General features: G+C 43.6%; 1 protein-coding gene across 1 annotated transcript in view; it reads right to left on the bottom strand.

Annotated features, from left to right (window-relative positions):
• Positions 1 to 19,444, bottom strand: part of sfxn3 (sideroflexin 3) — a 40,222-nt gene extending 20,778 nt beyond the window's left edge. Inside the window, exons 1-6 of the mRNA XM_068002093.1 lie at positions 19,345 to 19,444; positions 12,858 to 13,027; positions 7,925 to 8,095; positions 5,016 to 5,114; positions 1,741 to 1,816; positions 557 to 642 (exon numbers count right to left, since the gene is read on the bottom strand). Coding sequence (XP_067858194.1) covers positions 557 to 642; positions 1,741 to 1,816; positions 5,016 to 5,114; positions 7,925 to 8,095; positions 12,858 to 13,021 — 596 coding nt within the window. The 5' untranslated portion in view covers positions 13,022 to 13,027; positions 19,345 to 19,444. The remainder of the gene's footprint in view (positions 1 to 556; positions 643 to 1,740; positions 1,817 to 5,015; positions 5,115 to 7,924; positions 8,096 to 12,857; positions 13,028 to 19,344) is intronic.

Below are 19,444 nucleotides of genomic sequence, written 5' to 3'. Positions count from 1 at the left end.
ATGTTTGTGCCTGTCCAACAGTCATTGTGCTTCAAAGCAATTTAAGACGTTTGAGAAATAATAATAAGATGCGATATAAATCTAAGTCTTTCTTTTACTGCAGGATATCCAAATAACGACGTTAGATTCAGGTCCAAAAATAACTTCACTATTTTTATCTCCTAAAAATGTTTGGTAGTGTAGCAATTTTGTATCGGAATTCTCAGTACAAATACTTTCATGTACATCATCCAGTATCTCTTCACCCCTTTCCACGTTTTCAAAAAAAAAGTTGACGGACTATTAAACTGCATCTTTGTGATAATTGTTGGCGTTCCAGACTCTTGACTTCTACCCGTTCTCTCCTATCCCTTGCGCTTTATTATAAAAGGGCTATCTTATTCTCTTACCTTCCAGCTCTAATGGAGAGTCAGAAACACTAATGTGTCTTTGCTTTATTCAGGTGCTGATGGGCCTGCTATGTATTTCCAGTGTTTTCTGTTTTTGCATCAGAATACCAGCATCTGCAGTTTTCTCCCCCCTTTTAATCGCTACTTGCATTTTGCGGTGGTCTTACCTCTGCCTCATGAAAGGGATATTGATGCAGTTGGCAGCAGCTACTGCGGCAAAGGGCACAAAACGACCAATCAGGGAGGGCAAATGCTTCAGGAAAGTAAGAAAAAAAAACAAAAAGGAACAATGTTAATCTTCAATAGATCATCAACTAAATCAAATCAGGCAATTTCAGTTACAAAATGCTATGATCAACAGTACTCTCTCTAAAAGGTACAACGCCCCCACAGCTCCTGCCGGCCTTTGGTCTTCCCCTCCTCTCCCCACTCACCAAGTTAGAATCGTAGAATCATACAGCACAGAAGGAGGCCATTCAGCCTGTCGTGCCTGTGCTGGCTCTTTGAAAGAGCTACCAATTAGTCCCACTCCCCTGCTCTTTCCCCATAGCCCTGCAAATTTTTCCTTTTTAAGCATATATCTAATTCCCTTTTGAAAGTTACTATTGAATCTGCTTCCATCACCCTTTCAGGCAGTGTATTACAGATCGTAACAACTCGCTGCATAAAAAAAATTCCCCTCATCTCCCCTATTTTAAATCTGTGTCCTCTGATTACCAACCCTCCTGCCAGTTTCTCCTTATTTAGTCTATCAAAACCCCTCATAATTTTGAGCACCTCTATTAAATCTCCCCTTAACCTTCTCTGCTCTAAGGAGAACCATCCCAGCTTCTCTAGTCTCTCCACATAACTGAAATCCCTCATCCCTGGTATCATTCTAGTAATGCTCCTCTGCATCCTCTCCAAGGCCTTGACATCCTTCCTAAAGAGTGGGGCCCAAAATTGGACACAATACACCAGCTGAGGCCTAACCAGTGATTTATGAAGGTTTAGCATAACTTCCTTGCTTTTGTAATCTATGCCTCTATTTATAAAGCCAAGGATTTGTTTTTATTTCTTTTCAGGATGTGGGCAATGCTGACAAGCCAACATTTATTGCACATCCTGAGTTGCCTCAAGAACTGCTGCAGCCCTTGGGGTGATGGTGCTCCCATGGCGTTGTTGGGTGGGAAATTCCAGGCTTTTGACCCAGTGACCACAAAGGAACCGAGAACACAGACAGGAATTTATGCAAAAATGCTAACCAATGTAACACAAAGAAGAAAATCATTAGTTTCTTTTTAAAAACGAAACTTTTTTGCTAAATTTGCGAACACTACAGGAGTTAAAAGAATACATTTTTCAAGATTACCTTAGTGAGCGACTTCAGCCCAAGAGCTGTGACCACAGCACCTGTAGTTGCACTAACATAAGCAGTGCCCAGCTGGCTGTAAAGGGTTACAGAGAAAAATAGGCATTTAGAATGAATATCCAACAATTCAAACTTCTCATAGTTAGAGGATACCTGAGCCAAGATTTATTTTAAATTGGATTTGGATTTTGGAACCAAGTGGCACAGTGGATCAGTACACTGTCCTTTCACCTCTCGGACCTGGGCTTTAATTCAATCCAGAGTGAGGAGGTCTTTCCTTTATTTTAAGGGTTCTATATGAAATGAATTTGGTAAGTCTGAATCCAGTCCCAAGTGAGCAAAGGGGCCACACCACAAAACTGCCCATATTCAGCACTAACTGGTAATTTTTGTCTGAGATGCCATGACAATGTATGGAGCGAACATGAAGTAGAGGTTACCCTTCTGAGGATAAGATAACGTGTATTGTTAGATCAGTGTAAACGAAGTTTAATTTTACATATAACCTATTTGACCTAACTTGGGAGTGCATAATAAATCTTTGGCAGAAGAAAAATAGGAGACAACGGTCATTATAAAGCAAAGAAAATCCACTTTTTCCTCTGTGAAAGCCCCAATGGTTCTGTATATTCCACATTGCTGCACTGATATGTTAGTTTCCTGCTCAGTCATTTTTTAAATCCAAATTCATAATGTTATTGGGCTCGATTTTCCGAGCGGGTGCGTTTGTGGCGGGGGAGCTCCAAAAATTGGGGATTCCCGGGGTGGGTCCGGAGCCCGGCTCCAACCCGCCCACTTCCGGGTCCCCCAGTGATGCGCGCGCAGCCCCCGCACGCGGGACTCCCGCCGGCAATTAGAGCCGGCAGCATCCCACTTAAGGCCATTATTTTGATACTTCAGGTCGTTAGCAGACCTGATTTGTAGGATATTTTAGAAGGGGTGGGATTTTCATCTAAACGGAGAGTGTTTCCCGTATTGGGGGAAACACTCCCAGCTGAAATGGACGTGTTGCGGCCACCAGCCTGTGGCAGCTGCAAAGGTCCATTTGACAGGTTGGGGGGGGGGGGGGGGGGGGGAAAGAGGGAGACCCTCACTCATTGCAGGAGGCCACTCTGTCACTTTGGACAAAGTTTGGCCTGCACCACCTTCCTCCTAACACTAAAATTCATCAACTTGCAACCTCAACCCCATAGTGCAGACACATTTACCTACCTTGCGGACCCCCCTCAAACGTACATCTTGCGGATGGGGGCCGCCGCAGTTGCAGTCACGACCTCCTCGGAGGACGAACAGCATCACCAGCCTCGCCGTCCACCTCTGACACGTGGAGCTCCACAACACAGTGCTGTAACAAATCCACCTGCACAGCAGAAGGGAGGGCAACCGCAGAGAGAGATGCGTCGCAGGGGGCACTACCCTCGCCACAGAGTCTACAGACCTAGGCTCAGCTTCCTAGACCTCTCTGAGGAGCAGTGCACACGGAGGCTCAGAGTCACTTGACATGTAGTCGTGGACATCTGCAGCCTCCTTCATGCCGAGTTGCTCCCAGCTGGCCCGAGCACCATCTTCTTACCTGTCGCTGTCAAAGTCACCACTGCCCTCAACAACTTCTCCTCCAGATCCTTCCAGGGTGCCACCGGGGACATCGCCTGCACAAAAGAGCCCTGCAAATACACCTGCACCCACTCTGCAGTGACACAATGCATGGCATCAGGTGTGGGTCTGCATGGTGATCCTCAGGAAAGGGCATTATTGCACAAGCCAGTCAAGAATGGCCAAGACGTGGCAGTAGTGGTGACAATATGTAATGTGAGTTGATTAGAAATCAAATATAAGTAAAACCATGACAAACCCTCAAACACACTTGTGCATCCCCTTCATGCTCACAACACGTTTGACTTATGCTTCCGACTGCACATACGTGATGCATGCCCTGTGGCTGCAGCACAGGTAGTGGCAGGTTGGGTGAGGCTGACTGTGAAAGAGATGCATCAAAGGGTGAGTATGAGATACAGCCATGAGATTGTATGAGGATTGGGTTGAGTGGTAGTGGTGGGATGAGTACAGGCGAGGTGAGTAAGTGCAGGTAAAATGAGGATGAGGGTTCAGTGGGTGTGTGGAGTGATGTGATAGAGTAGTGTTGGCAGAGCAGAAGGTGGTGTGGGGTGGGGGCAGTGATGTGGCAGACGGAGTGTAGGGGAATGAGTAAGTGTACTCACTTCGGCTGACCTACTTAGGTCATTGAAGTGCCTCCGGCACTGTATGCAGGTGTGAGGTATGTTGGTGGTGCTGGTGACCTCCTCTGCCACCTCGAGTCAGGCCTTCATGGTGACAGAGGCAGGCCACTTCCTCCTGTCCGCCGGGGAGAAGATCTCTGTCCTCCCCCTCTTCTTCACCCCATCCAGTAGGATCTGGAGTGAGGCATCATTAAACCTGGGAGCAGCCTTCCCCCCCTGGGCTGCTCCATGCTGTAATTTTGGCTCCTTTCTGCAGCATTAGTCAGTGGAGGACTGCCCCTTTAAATAGAGTTCCTCCAGCTGACAGCCTATGATGCGGCTGCGCAGTCCGCCCGCTGCGCAGCTTTCCATCGCGAAACCCAGAAGCCAAGGTAAGTGGCTTCAATTTACTTACAATCGCGTGCGGAGCACCCTGAATTCACTGGGTGCATTACCCACGCGCCCAGTCGACCCCCCGCTGCCAACCCACCTCCCTCCTAATATCGAGCCCATTCTCTCCGATACGCGCATGTTCTGCCATATCCTAATGGGTTATCACAATTCAGGCAGAACGGACAGCCTTTTGACTTATGGATCATAAAAAGAACCTTAGAATCACACCATCACCAGTGTCATATCCTGTGTGTATTCGGCTTTCATCATGCAACATTATTGAATAATAAACCACACAGGCTATCTGCTGATAACCTCTCTCATTTACAATATCCACAAATGTTGACAGAGTACAGCAATCACAGAGCAGGGTTGCAATTACTCAGATCAATGGAAAAAGTGACAAAACATAACAAGGATGCAGATTGCAAAACCACTTAAATGAATTAAGAGCTTTTTCTTCCAAAAACATTTGAATCATCCTCTGTTAGGACACTGGGTTACCATTTATTTCAAACAGGTTAACGACTGCATTAAAATAGTGTACGAGGGAGTTTTATACAAATGGGTAACCGATGTCCTAGCAGAGGAAATAAAACCCCATAGAGGTTAAGTATTTTTCATGAAAATTGTGAGCTTCACTGGAATTGGTCTAGAGTTACTTACCCCACCGTCAGTGGTGCGTCTCCACTTCTGTTGGTGTAGTTAACAATTGCATTGAAGGACTGGTTGACCCATTGCCAAAAGACTACTGCTGGGGTTGTCCTGTCAAAAAAGATAAGATAAGATTACAACGACCTCCCACTCTGAGCAGTAGAGCATGCATATACACGCTTCTCTTGATACACAAACATATAAGAGCAGAATGTCAGCCATTACATACTCCATTTTATCATAGCTCAGATTTGTTCCTCCTTATGCTCTAACTTTTTGGTTGTCCACTTCCATTACCTTGTTGCTTAGGTTAGCCAGGAGTCTGAAATGCACTGAAATTGAGCAACATGCTTAAGAATCTCCAACCAAGCTACTAAGAAATATACACATCTGATAAGTGTGCATACTCTCTCCTCATATTGATACAACCAACTTGCCTAAATCTAGACAGCTTAGGTGCAGATTACCATGAGCCAAAGCTTATGGACCTCCAAACTAAAACTGCACAGCCTACCAGCAGACAGCACTGATAAGTTTGCTATTACTTGTCAAGCTAGAACCAACCTGCAATTGTCAAAGGTGACCTGAGAACCTACCTGGATCAGGTATCGGGTTTCTGAGTCAGGCAGAGGATTGATTCAGTCCTGCACCAGGGATATCCCCTTGTAATCACCTCAACTTCAAAAGAAACCCCACTTACCTCCCCCAAGGATAGTCACTGGTTGATCATTGGACAATGGACATGCATGGGCTTGAAACCTCGCTAGGTGGGATATTACTTTTATCACAGTGAAAATACTGGGTTGGTGTGGGCTGATCTTGGATCTCAACCACAAATGGAAGAAAAATCTCTGACCTATTCTACCCGTCAAGCTACAATACACCAAAGAGGTTCTTCAATTAATTGTGACATATGTAAAATAGGCTTCACAGACTTTTATAAGCACATGGTGGAGAAAATGTGACTTTCGTTCCAATTCCACATGCATGAAAACTATAAGTCGATCTTTTAACCGTAGGTTAAGAACAGCAAGACCAGACATTAGCCTGCTTTGAATGTGGCATAGTTTGCTGTGTTTAGCAAATACTCAGCAGGGAGTAAGAACATAAATTTGACTTCTGGTTAACCTTAAACAAAGTCACGTAAAGAAGATCTAGCTTAGATGATTAAGGGAATTCTATCTATATCGCATCGGTGTAATATAATAGTAAAATAAATATACAAGACAATTAAAGAGCTCCTTCACCCATGCAGCTATCTCTGCTCCTATTCCAAATGGATGCTCAAAAGGAAAAAAAGAGCAAAACTGGCACAAAACAGCTGAAATGCTCAAGGTGCTCATTTAAATATTTTTGTATCACGCCCAGTTCATAATCAGGCTAATATAAGAACTGAGCGCAAATACTTTAGCCCACTAAATGCAAAGGACATATAGGTGTTGATAGAATCATAGAAAGTTACAGCACAGAAGGAGGCCATTCGGCCCATTGTGTCCATGCCGGCTGAAAAAGAGCTACCCAGCTTAATCCCACTTTCCAGCACTTGGTCCGTAGCCCTGTAGGTTACGGCACTTCAAGTGCACATCCAAGTACTTCTTAAATGCAATGAGGGTTTCTGCCTCTACCACCCTTTCAGGCAGTGAGTTCCAGATCCCCACCACCCTCTGGGTAAAAAAGTTTCTCCTCAGCTTCCGTCTAATCCTTCTACCAATTACTTTAAATCTATGCCCCCTGGTCACTGACCCATTGCTAAAGGAAAAAGAGTGGATTGGAAGGACCTATCTAGCCCAGTCATAATTTTATACACCTCAATTAAATCACCTCTCAGCCTCTTCTGTTCCAATGAAAACAACCCCAGCCTATCCAATCTTTCCTGATAGCTAAAATTCTCCAGTCCTGGCAACATCCTCGTAAATCTCCTCTGTACCCTCTCTAGTGCAATCACATCTTTCCTGCAATGTGGTGACCAGAACTGTACGCGGTACTCAAAGCTGTGAGCTAAGTAGTGTTTTATACAGATCTAGCATAACCTCCCTGCTTTTATATTCTATGATGAGGATCCTAAATAAAATTTGTCTGGCTTTGGGCAATTCAACAAAATTAAACACACGAGAGACACTGGCCGCATTCAGTTCACACATGATTTTCACAGCGCCTTTAACTTCATTGAATTCCTGATCAAAAAACAAGTGCAGCCAGGACAACATCCACTGCTCACTTGAGACCATGAAAAAGCACAACTTTCATTTTGAAAAATTGTGTGGCAAGACTTGAGCACATAATCCAGGATTACATCTCAGTGCAGTACTGAGGGAGTGCTACATTGTTGGAAGTGCCATCTTTGGGATGAGACGTTAAACTGAGGTGCCAGCTGCCATTTGAGGTGGACGTAAAAGACTCCATGGCACCATTCAAAGATGAATAGAAAGATTCTCTTGGTGTCCAATACCAAATCAGATTATCCAGTCATTTGTCTCATTGCTGTTTGTGAGACCTTGCTGTGTGCAAATTGGTGGCCGTGTTTGCCAACAGTGACTATATTTCCAAAGTACTGCATTGGCTGTGAGGCATTTTGGGATGTCCTGAGGACGTGACAGGCAGTATATAAATGCAAGTTCTCTCTTTTTCTTTATTGCTTTGAAGTCTATGAATACAACTAAAGACAAAAATATTTATTTGGTCACAACAGGCTGGATCATATTTCAGTCAGATTCATATTGCCAAAAGCATTTGATGCCCCTGAAGTGCACTGTGTATTAAAATAAGTCACAATACAGATTTACTGCTCACTCCATGAACCTTCATCCATGATTAAATATTGGGCTGGTTTGTTTCTAATGCTGTGTCTTCAGCCAATGCATGGGGTTACAACCAGACCGTGAACAAAACACTCACACACAGATTGCATGTTTGACACTTGCCTGTAAAAGGTCAGCATGCAGCCAGTTATGGTCATATTCATTGGGACCTGTGCAGACATCCGTCCAACCAGAATCATTTTCTCGCCCGTGTCTGGATGAAAGGCAGAATCATAGATGTACTTTGCTCGCCAGAGCTCATCTTCAGTTAGACCTGGTCGGACTTTGCCATGCCTGAAAAATCAAAAACCCTGGAATTATATGGGTAGCAGTACTGAATAAAGTCGTTACAGAATTAATTTATTAAATGAAAGCAAAGATCTTAAGTTTTCAATTTTTTTTTAGTAAATTAAACTTTATAATTTAGGTATGTGACCTAAAACAAACAGCGCTGTATCAATATTTTGCATGTAGTGTTCAGAAGTTGTGAACAGGAGCATGGGGGTGGGAGAGTGTGAGAAATTGGCAGTGGCCCGTGTACTTTGAATGTGGGATCGAAAGGAGCACTCGGGTAAGCATAACAACACTCATCTTGTAGGTTGCAACCTGCAGCGGTTCGTTTAAGGGCCACCTGTTAGACCGCATGTAGATGTGGCTTTCCTGAATAAAGTTGGCATTGGCTGCCCTCAGGGCAAACCAATCTTGCAGTGGGGACTTCAGACGATAGGCACATGCAAAGGGTCGAACGCCTGTTTCAGGCATGGGCCCTGGACGCCAATTTTTTTGCCCTCCGGCTCAGAATAAGCGCGCGCTTCCTGCCCGCCATATTGGGGGCTTAGGAAGCTGTTCAGCGCCCGAAAAATGGGCACTGTGTGGTCAAATACCTAGGGCCATATTTTCAAGGATGTGTTCCAGTCCTCCAATATAATGTTATATAGAATAATGGTTGTGAAAGGCCAGCCAACTAGGAGAAACATGTTGCTTCCCACAAGTTCTGGGCTACTGTTGTCTCTAGTCTCTCCTTCGAAGTGCAGGGCAATAAAGATGCACTATTTCAACCAAGAAAGCAAAAACGATCATTTCATCTTGAAATTGTATAAGCCTTTAGAATTATATCATATGGCATGATCAGATATACTTTATAGCAATTTTTAGTAGCTAATTAGGCAGCAGGCTTTCGCTAAGAGATCTGACTGAAATTGAAAGTGAATATGAAACCGAATGATTTTGCCTGCCCAGCCCAATATTTTCCTTTCAGTGAGATTTCAATCTACCAACCACATTTTTTTTTAAAAAGCCTTTAAAAAAAATGATTACTGAAACTGAGCCAAGTGACTTCAATAAAAAAAAATGACTGGAGTGTTTGTGTAATACTGCAACACACTGAGCCAACCGCAAGGTTTCAGATGATGGGTAGGTGCCTGTAAAATATTTTTAAATGTCAGTCTACAGCTTCCATAAATAATGGAAGTTTTCATCAATCTACGCAGGTTAACTTCTAAAATTCCATTTATGCAGCCACACCATAGGGAAAGAGTGACTGATACGTAGGTTCAAGATAGTTAATCAATTGGACTGCTGTAAACAGAACCAGAGAATTGAATTACTTTCTTCAACTCTTGGCTAGACATTAGCTCTTTTAGTTATATAGTATACAACTGACAAAATGATAAATATTCGCTGTCAAATTTCTTACTGTAAGCCAACAAACACTAGCAAAGAGAGGCAATAGTGACATAGGGCCCAAGTTGTATTGCATTATATAAATAAATCATAATTCTGTGGTGGACCAGGGCAGAAAAGGTTTCAACTGCAGATTAGCAGGATGTATCTGAAGCCCAAAAGATAGCCAGTCAACAAGGTAACTCTTATATCCATCTCAAGACGTTTTTTCTGCCAATCTTCTCTTCCTTAACTGGGTTATGGTTCCATGGGTGCTGGTTGCCCTCTGGCTCCATGCCTAGGTAACTATTTATGTGACTCTAGACAGGAATTGTGGGCAGGCAATTTGGCCAAAGGGATCAAAATTCTGTCCTTAACTAACACACTATTTCAGCAGGAGCCTTTGGATCGCCAACAGTAAATAGAACTTTGGACAATTTTTCCCTGAATGACCAAAGGGGCACTGATTCCATTTGTTGTGACCCTACTTACAGCTTTGCCAAGATCAGCTTATGGTCTGTATATCTTAGTTATTCACCACCATAATCAGCTGAGTCAATGGGAGAGGAAAGTAATTTTTGGATTAATCTTTAATTTTAATTAATGTCCGCTTTGGTTCAGTGGTAGCTGTCTCACCTCTGAAACTGAAGGTCATGGGTTCAAACCCCATTGCACGCAACTTGAGCACTTCATCTAGGCTGACACTTCAGTGCAGTACAGAAGGCATGCTGCATTGTCATAGGCCTGTCTGCCTATTCAGGTGAACATCAAAGATCCAATTATCCCCAAAAATTGTCAGGGTATGGATATGTTTGAAGATGGATATATGGATATATTTGAAGAGCAGGGGAATTCTCCCAGTGTCCTCGCCAATATTTATCCCTCAGTCAACATCACCAAAAAAAGTTATCCGGTCATTTATCTAAAACTTTGTTGTGTGCAAATTGCCTGCTGCATTTCCCTAAAAAATAACAATGACTAAAATTCAAAGTAATTCATTGGCTGCGAAGCACTTTGGAACCTCCCAGGATGTGAAAGGTACTATACAAATTCTTTCTTTATAATTAATTGATTTTTTTTTTCATTGACATTATACATGAATGTGCTACAGTCATATCCATACCCAGACAATTTTTGGGGATAATTGGAAGTATTCTTGATGTTTGTGGCCACCGATAATGTATTTAAATAATTAAATGCAATGTCTGGAATTTGATCAGGGCAGCTTCCTAGAGGAGCTCTGTCATCAGAGATACTGACAGAACGGATGTCCTGGCGCTACGTCCGGCCCAAGCCAGAGCCATCGAGGTGCTAAATGTCACACTCGGCCCTGACTCTACTAGATGTGTTGAGGAGGCTCAAGCGCGCGGAGCGATCTCATCCAAGTTAACCCCCGTTCGGACGGAATTTCTCATCAGGATGAGGCCCCGGAACCTCCCTCACAACTTGAGCCGTCTCTCGGAAATTCCCTCCGTCCCATTTCACTCTGCTGCAGAGGGATTTCCTATACGTGCTGCTCTCCTGCACGCTCTCCACTCCTTGCCCTCATCTCTCGTCTGGACATCTTGCCATCTGGCGGAGGCAGGGGACCCCAATGGAGGGCTCTCTACACGGGAGTACTCTCCTGCACCATTAGGGGCCTGGGGTGGAGAGTGTTGCACAGAGCAGTACTGGCCAATGGATTTTTAAACTCACTTCAATAACTTTCAGGCCCCCTGTAACTTTTGCAGCCTGGATAAGTCCGTGTTTCATATATACATGGGGTGTGAGAGTTGCAGCCCCTCTCCCACTATTTGAAGGGGCTGCTCCTCAACTTCCGGCTGCACTTCAGTCCCATGTTCCTGATCTTGGCCACCCGGTGCGGAGGGGGACGGGCAAGTCGGAGGACCGCCTCATGGGTCTGCTCGTGGGCCTGACCAAGATGGCCATCCACGGGTCCAGGCTGGACGCGGCCCGTGGAGGTGGTTGCTCTACCTGCCTGCCTCTCTTCCGTGGAGTTGTCCACGCCCGGGTGGCCCTGGAGAAGGAGCACGCGGTGTCTGCGGGTATGCTTGAGGCCTTCTGTGACTGGTGAGCGCTGCAGGGACTGGAGTGCATAGTCAACACTAGTAACAACGTCAAGATTTAATTTGATAAGTTTCCTTTGTCCTTTTTTACGGTTTGGGTTTATTAGTTGTGCCCCTTAAAAAAAATTGCAAGTCGTCTGGTGACAAGACTGCTAATGACCTCTCTCAAGCAGTTAATGGTTGTTATCAGATCCTTATGTGCAGACTAAGCTTGTAACAGGTGAACAGATAGATATACTTGCCAACAAGCTTGGAGAACAGTGGAATGTACTGGCACTAAGGAGTCTGACACCTGTGGAATTGAATCCAACAGTGAGGGCACGAAGATGCATCTGTGCTAAGCTGCTGCTGGTTGTTTGGCATGATCGGGAGGGAGAATTTTTTGTCGGCACTGATTGATGCTAGTTTAATTGAACTTGCAGAAATCCTGACAAATGAGGCTGATAGTATCAGCTAGACAATGACTGAAAAACGAAACAAGGGTACAAATTGAACTAGTAGGTTGTTTCTTGTTTTTTTTTAAACTGTTCCATTTTAAGTAAAAGGAAATGGTGATGCAGCACTGTGGTATGCAATGCCTCAGTGTGATTGCTGGATTTGCTGTAGAGGAAAAAACTCCCATTTTCAGCCAACACTAAGCAGAGCAAAAGATTTAGCTAGAGAGGACGGATAGGGAAACTCAGAACGTAAATGAACATAACGGGACTGTGTGTTCTGGTTGGTTGCACAGTAACCCCTCTGGGACTGGAGTATCATTTCTGCCCAGACGAAAGTCCAACTGCATGAAGTGAGTTTCAGCAGTCTCGATCCAAGACCTAGTGGGCAACGGCCCACAGTGCAGAAGTTGTCCTGATTTGGCACTGAATTGCCAATTTCAAGATGGAAGGTGACAAATGAAAAATGTGACACTGGTTCAGTAAAGGGGGCCCTTCTGAAGCTGTGATTGAGGTGCAGATTGGAGGCAGAGCAGCGAGTGCTTTACTCTGTGACAAACAGTACTACATCTGACTTAGGAGTGCTAAATGTCGACAGTGGGTGCCTGTGACAGAAATTGTCCCATTCCACAGCAGTAACACGACCTTGATCAGCCCAAAATTCACAAAAAATGTGAGAAAATGTTTTACATATATCCATACAAATTAGTAAATAATCTAGGCGGAGGCCAGTGAACAAAACAAAGGAACAAAAAGACTTTCAATAGAATGGAAGGCCAAGGGTATCTTAAATAGAATCACATTGTATCAAAGATGACATAAGTGCCCTTTTTATAGTTGATAAAGAGAAGCATTTACATGGCACTACACTACTGACATTGCCTACAGTCTTACTTGTAATTCTCTATAATTGTCCTTGCTGCCTCTAGTGCGTCACTAGAAAGTAGAACGTTGCGAGGATCAGTCACCATGAAGAAGTGTTTGGCTCGCCCCATGAAGGCGCCCTGGTCCCATCGTGGCTCTTTTAAATTGATATCAGATCTCAAGTCTCCAGACATTTTCTACTAAAGAAAGAAGATTGAAAAAGGCTAATAGCAAACGGTCACAAGCAATAATAACTCAAATCGAGCACTATAAATACAGAATTACCTTCTCACGAGATGTTCAAAATTTGGACTGCGTGGATATTTTTGCTTCTGGGGTACCACAATTATTAAACATCAGTTAAATCAATTTGATTTTTTTTAATCTAAATTTTATTCAAATTTTTAAACATGAAAATACAGTGCACTGTTACTAAAAATGCAATATTAACATCTTACTCATTAATTTACACTATCTATAAATAGTTTGTAAATTATAATCTTCAATTTCTCTTGTAAATCCTACATTTAAACATCTATACATTATATATAATCTATATTTTAAATATTCATACATCTAGTTATAGTTTCGGGTTTTCATTCATATGCTCCTGCTCCTACCAAAGATGACTCCCGTAAGCAAGATGTGCCTTTACCTGCCCAACAGCTGAGTAATGTACTGAGCACAGAGAGCAAACAGAAACAGTATTTATTTTATTGGATATGTCATAAGCCCTCTCACGATCTCCAATATTTATCAAAGCAGTAGCACAAACACTATCAGACTAGGGCTCAGGCTATATACTTTAACACAAATTTATTAATAGATTAGTAACAAATACAATATAGCAGGTCTACAGTAGTATACCGAATGTAAATATTGCCCCTCAAATATAGAATACAATAAAGAGACATAATCCTTTGCTAACACTCTTTGAAAGACAGAGCGAGACATGATCCCTCAATAATAACTGAGTGCATGCTCGCTGAGATTTGGCCTGGTACCCGCTGAAGTTTGACCAGGAAATTAAGAGCGTATCTCTCAAAAATCAAATAAAGCAGTCAAACATATACTACAGAGGGTGTCTGCAGCATCTATCTAATAGGTATTGGAGACAAAAATACGTCACTTAGATGTGAATTCTTTTTGTCTTAAATGGACCATCTGCAGAATAAAGTAAGCAGTTTTGCCAAAATAGTTTAAGAACATCTACTCTTAACAAGTTTTGCAAAGGTAGAATATTTAGTCAGCTAAATACAAAAAGTATGGATCCGATCTGCAGCAGCTCCTTTCTTTCAAGCTGAATACTGAATGTGGCAGTGACCAAAATTTAAAATGACTGCCACTTTCCTACATGCAGATAGCAAAATACATAGATTTACTTAGATTAGAATAGGTATCAAAACTCCTTATTCATCACACACACCTGCTCATATTAAATATTTCTACATAGAAGGGTCACTAAAATATGGAGAACTTCTCAATATTATCTATTTTTCCCTCTCCCTAAAGCAGGCTTAAGAATATAGGAACAGGAGTAAGCCATTTGGACTGTCCAACCTGCTCCACCATTTCGTTAGATACGGTGGCTAGGGTAGAGTACCTTGGTTTTTTAGTACTACATTCAGATTAGCTGAATTGCAAATGCAACACCACTGATCTATCAACACTCCCCTGCACCATCTGGGGTGAAATCTTTCAGCGTGGTGTCGACACAAGCAGATGACTGCAGTACAAAGCAAGGAGCTCACCCACTACTGGCATGAGTCTAATTCATTGGGTCAACTACAACAATATGCCAATAAAAAGGAAGAATTACTTGTTGGCACCAGTAATATTGGCCACATATTCTGGGTGGTCCAGCTTCCACTGAATCTGGGAGCACCATCACTATTGCAACTGCACATACATGACAGAAAAGATTGTGATTTGCATGTACTGTGGTGCTCTGAGATTCGAAGCATTGGGGGTGCATGGCCAGTATTTTTGCATTGAAAATACTAAAGCTGCATTGATGGGAGTGGACACAAGGTGCCAATTTCACACCACGTAGGGGTAAGAGGAGGTCAATACATCCTGTTCATCTTGTCGTGTCTTTGTATATTCTGTTGAACAAACATTTATTCTTCTGAAAATATTCTTAAATTACAAATAGGTTTAAGTGAATACTAGCCGAGCATATCGAAATACTAACTATTTATAGGATCGTCCTCTTAACTCTTTCATGTTAACGACAGGTGACTTTTTTTCTGCTATTAATGACCCCAGTCAAATAAATGTTTTATACCCTGAGATGTCATTACACCACAATGACACCTAATTATACTGGTACTATTCTTGGGCCCTATGGAATTTCAACTCTCTTAACAACAATGTGTCCTTTGAGACCTCTTTCCAAAAATAACAAACTGGGACATTGCCAGTGTAGAGGTAATGATGTATCAATCTTCCTTTTAACATCCCCAACATATACTGGAGGAACACATCTCGATGATTACTAGGAGACAGTGAGCAATGTAATTGACTTGTCACTTTAAAATGGACAGAATAAAAGGTGTGCATTAGGACTAGGGCCTTGATTTTCACTCCCCTTAAAATGGAGCGGGGGACTTACCAATTCCTTCCTTGCCCCAATTTGATGGCTGCAATTTTAAATTGCAGGCGGCAAGGACACCCGCCCCAAGCCTGGCCAAACCTGCCGGGAACGGGTGCCAGGGCTCGAAGAGGTCCAGAGTGCTTCTCCTGGCCCCACAAGGAAACCTTGGGCCACCCCTGCACTGAACCCCCTCCAAGGCCAATAATCTTTCCTGAGGTTTAGTGCCCACAACACTCCAGACGGGGTCTGACCAAGGCATCACTGCCTCACTTTTGCATTCCAACCCCCTTGAGATGAAGGCCAACATTCCATTAGCGTTTTTGATTGTTTTTTGTATCTGTGCATTAGCTTTTAGTGATTTGTGTACATGGGCACCTAAATCCTTTTGCTTCTCCACAGCTCGTAGTCTCTCCCCATTAAGAAAATATTTCCATTTTTCTTTCATGGATCCAAAGTGAATGACCTCACATTTCCCCACACTGAACTCTATCTGCCACAGTTTTGCCCACTCACTTAGTTTATCTATGTTCCTTTGTAATCTCCTGCTCCTGTCAACACAGCTCACCATGCCTCCTAATTTAGTGTCATCGACAAACTTGGATATGCAACTCTCAATTCCTTCATCCAAGTCATTAATATTAACATCTATGGTGAAAAGCTGAGGCTCCAGTACAGATCCCTATGGATCACCACGTGGGTATGGTAGCATAGTGGTTATGTTACTGGACTAGTAATCCAGCAGCCTAGACTAATGATCCAAAGAATGTGTTCTCAAATCTCACTATGGCATTTTGAGAATTTAAATTCAGTTTTAAAAAAAATCTGGAATAAAGAGGTTGTCGTAAAAATCCAACAGGTACACCAATGTCCTTTAGTGAAGGAAACCTGGCACCTTACTGAGTCTTGCTTAGATGTGACTCCAGGTCCGCATCAACATGGTTGACTGTAGCAAGGCAGTCAGTTGTAACAAACTGCTATGAAGAATAAAACCGGACACTCGGCACAAATTAAGACACAACAAAGGCAAAGTCCTCCTCATTAACATCTGGGGACTGGTGCCAAAGTTGGGAGAGCTGTCCCATAGACTAGTCAAGCAATAGCTTGACATAGGTATGATTCAAAGTATAAACTATCAACCAATGACCCAGACCAGAGGTGGAGGCACAGTGGCATACAGTCAGGTGGGAGTGGCCCTGTGAGCCATTAACATTGACTGTTGACCCCATGCAGTCTCATGGTTTCAGATCAAATATGGGCAAGGAAACCTCCTTCTGATTACCACCTGCCACCCTCCCTCAGCTGATGAATCAGTACTCCTCCACGTTGAACACCACTTGGAGGAAGCACTAAGGGTAGCAAGGGCAGAGAATGTACTCTGCGTGGGAGACTTCGATGTCCATCACCAAGAGTGGCTTGGTAGTACGAGCTGGCCGAGTCCTGACGACATAGCTGCCAGACTGGGCTTGACCTTGTCCTCACTAATCTACTTGTTGCAGATGCGTCTGTCCATGATGGTATTGGTAGGAGTGACCACCACCCAGTCCTTGTGGAGACCATATCTTAGTCTTCATGCTGAGGACACCCTCCATGGTGTCATGTGGCACTACCACCTCATGGCCAAGCACATGCCTCACTCCTCCATCATTATCAAGCCTGATGACCAATCCTGGTTCAATGAGGAATATAGAAAAGCATGCCAGGTGCAGCACCAGGTGTACCTGAAAATGAGGTGCTAACCTGGTGAAGCTACAGCACAGGACTACGTGCATGTTAAACAGCTGACGGAGCATGCAATAGACAGAGCTGAGCGATCCCACAACCAATGGATCAGGTCAAATCTCGGCAGTCCTGCCACATCCAGTTGTGAATGGTGGTAGAAAATTAAGCAACTAACGGAAGGAGCAGGTTCCACGAATATCTCCATCCTCAATTATGGCGGAGCCGAGCAAAAGACAAGGCTGAAGCGTTTGCAACCATCTTCAGCCAGAAGCATTGAGTAGATGATCCTTCTCAACCTCATCTTGGCTGTAGTGCTGAAAACATGTGCTCCAGAACTAGCCAAACTGTTCTAGTACAGCTGCAACACTGGCATCTACCTGACAATGTAGAAAATTGCCCAGGTAAGTAGGATAAACCCAACCCGGCCAATTACCGTCCCATCAGCTTACTCTCAATCATCAGCAAAGTGATGGAAAGAGTAGTCAACAGTGTTATTAAGCGGCACTTACTATAACCTGCTCATTGACGCTCAGTTTGGGTTACGCCAGAACCACTCAGCTCCAGATCTCACTATAATCTTGGTCCAAACATGGGCGCAAGAGCAGAATTCCAGAGGTGAGATGAGGGTGGCTGCCTTTAATATCAAGGCAGCATTTGATTGAGTGTGGCACCAAGGAGCCCAAGTAAAACTGAAGTCAATGGGAATCAGTGGGAAAACTCTCCAGTGGCTGGAGTCGTACCTAGCACAAAAGAAGACAGTTGTAGTTGTTGGAGGCCAATCATCTCAGCCCTGGAACATCGCTGCAGGAGTTGCTCAGGGCAGGGTCCTAGCCCCAACTATCTTCAGCTGCTTGATCAATGACCTTCCATCCATCATAAAGTCAGAAGTCTTCGCTGATGTTTGCACAGTGTCCAGCACCATTTGTAATTCCTCAGATAATGAAGCAGGCTATGCCAGCACGCAGCAGACAACATCCAGGATTTGGCTGATAAGTGGCAAGTAACATTCGCCGCCCCACACAACTGTCATAGTGACCATCTCCAAAAATAGAGGTCCTAACCATCTCCCCTTGACATTCAATGACATTACCATCACCAAATCCCCCACCATCAACATCCTGGGGGGTCACCATTGACTAGAAACTCAGCTGGAGCAGTCACATAAATGCCGTGGCCACTAGAACAGCTCAGAGGCTGGGTGGCTCACCTCCTGACTCCTCAAAGCCTCTCCGCCACCTCCAAGCAACGTTGGGAGTGTGATGGAATACTCTCCACTTACCTGGATGGGTGTAGCTGCAGCAACACTCACTGCTGGGTCTTCACACTCGTGTGAATATTAAACTCTGAATTTCTCCTAGAAGATTTTTTTAAAATAACTGTTGTTTTCAATCTAACTAGACTAATTACATAAACCACTCCACCTCGAAAGTAATTCATTGCATAACAATTTTGAAAAGATAAGGCATTACATAAAGGGAAGTATTATTATTTTACTGGCTGATGCGCCATGGTATTGCTCATGATAAATCAGATGATAACCTGTCTTATTCTGCTGCTAAGGTGAAATTATGTCCAGAAGGCCACAATGTCTAACTGTGGTTAAGTAAACACGGCATGAGGCAATTAGAGACTGTTATGAGCTAAGCAGGAAACAATTTCAAGCAGAAACCAATTCCCTGTTGTTGCTTCCTGCTTCACCAAGCTGGGGGGTCAATTTTTTTTCAAAATCATGGATAACATTCAATTTATTACCAATTTAGTGCATACACAAAAACATTCATGCTGCTTCTTCCATGTAAGATTTTAATATTCAACTGAATATATTAATCCAGCTGCAGCCATGATTAAATACATATCTGCAACATGATCATGGTCATGGTCATTATTTATGACCTTGAATTTCTGGTCGGTAGCAAGCTGAACCTTCAACAAAACCCCTGTAGAAAATAGACAGCAACTGAATGTAACCAAAATAACTAAATTACTAAACTTTAAAGAGAGCCTTGGGTGTTGTCACTGCACATTTCACGTTGCTGCAATCATAAGGAATATTAAAGGTCTGAGCTTGATAACAGTAGCCAGGCTGCCAGAAGGAGGGTGTAGCCTAAATAGTTAAAACTACACCCAGAACTACGTGCTGATAAACATTTGGGTTGTCGAGCAGCGAGAGAGTGAGTGAGAGAGAGAGAGAGAGGCACTTACCCGCCTTTGCCTGTCTAATAAGCCCTTCAGGCCACTCACTGCTCGCCCCGCTTCCCCACAGCGACCCTGACTCCCAGGCAGGCAGCTGCAACCTAACCCG

This window comes from Heptranchias perlo, chromosome 21 (assembly GCF_035084215.1).
Source record: "Heptranchias perlo isolate sHepPer1 chromosome 21, sHepPer1.hap1, whole genome shotgun sequence".
NCBI lineage: Eukaryota > Metazoa > Chordata > Chondrichthyes > Hexanchiformes > Hexanchidae > Heptranchias > Heptranchias perlo.
The sequence above is the reverse complement of the archived record's forward strand: the minus strand, read 5'-3'. Positions and strand labels throughout refer to the sequence as shown.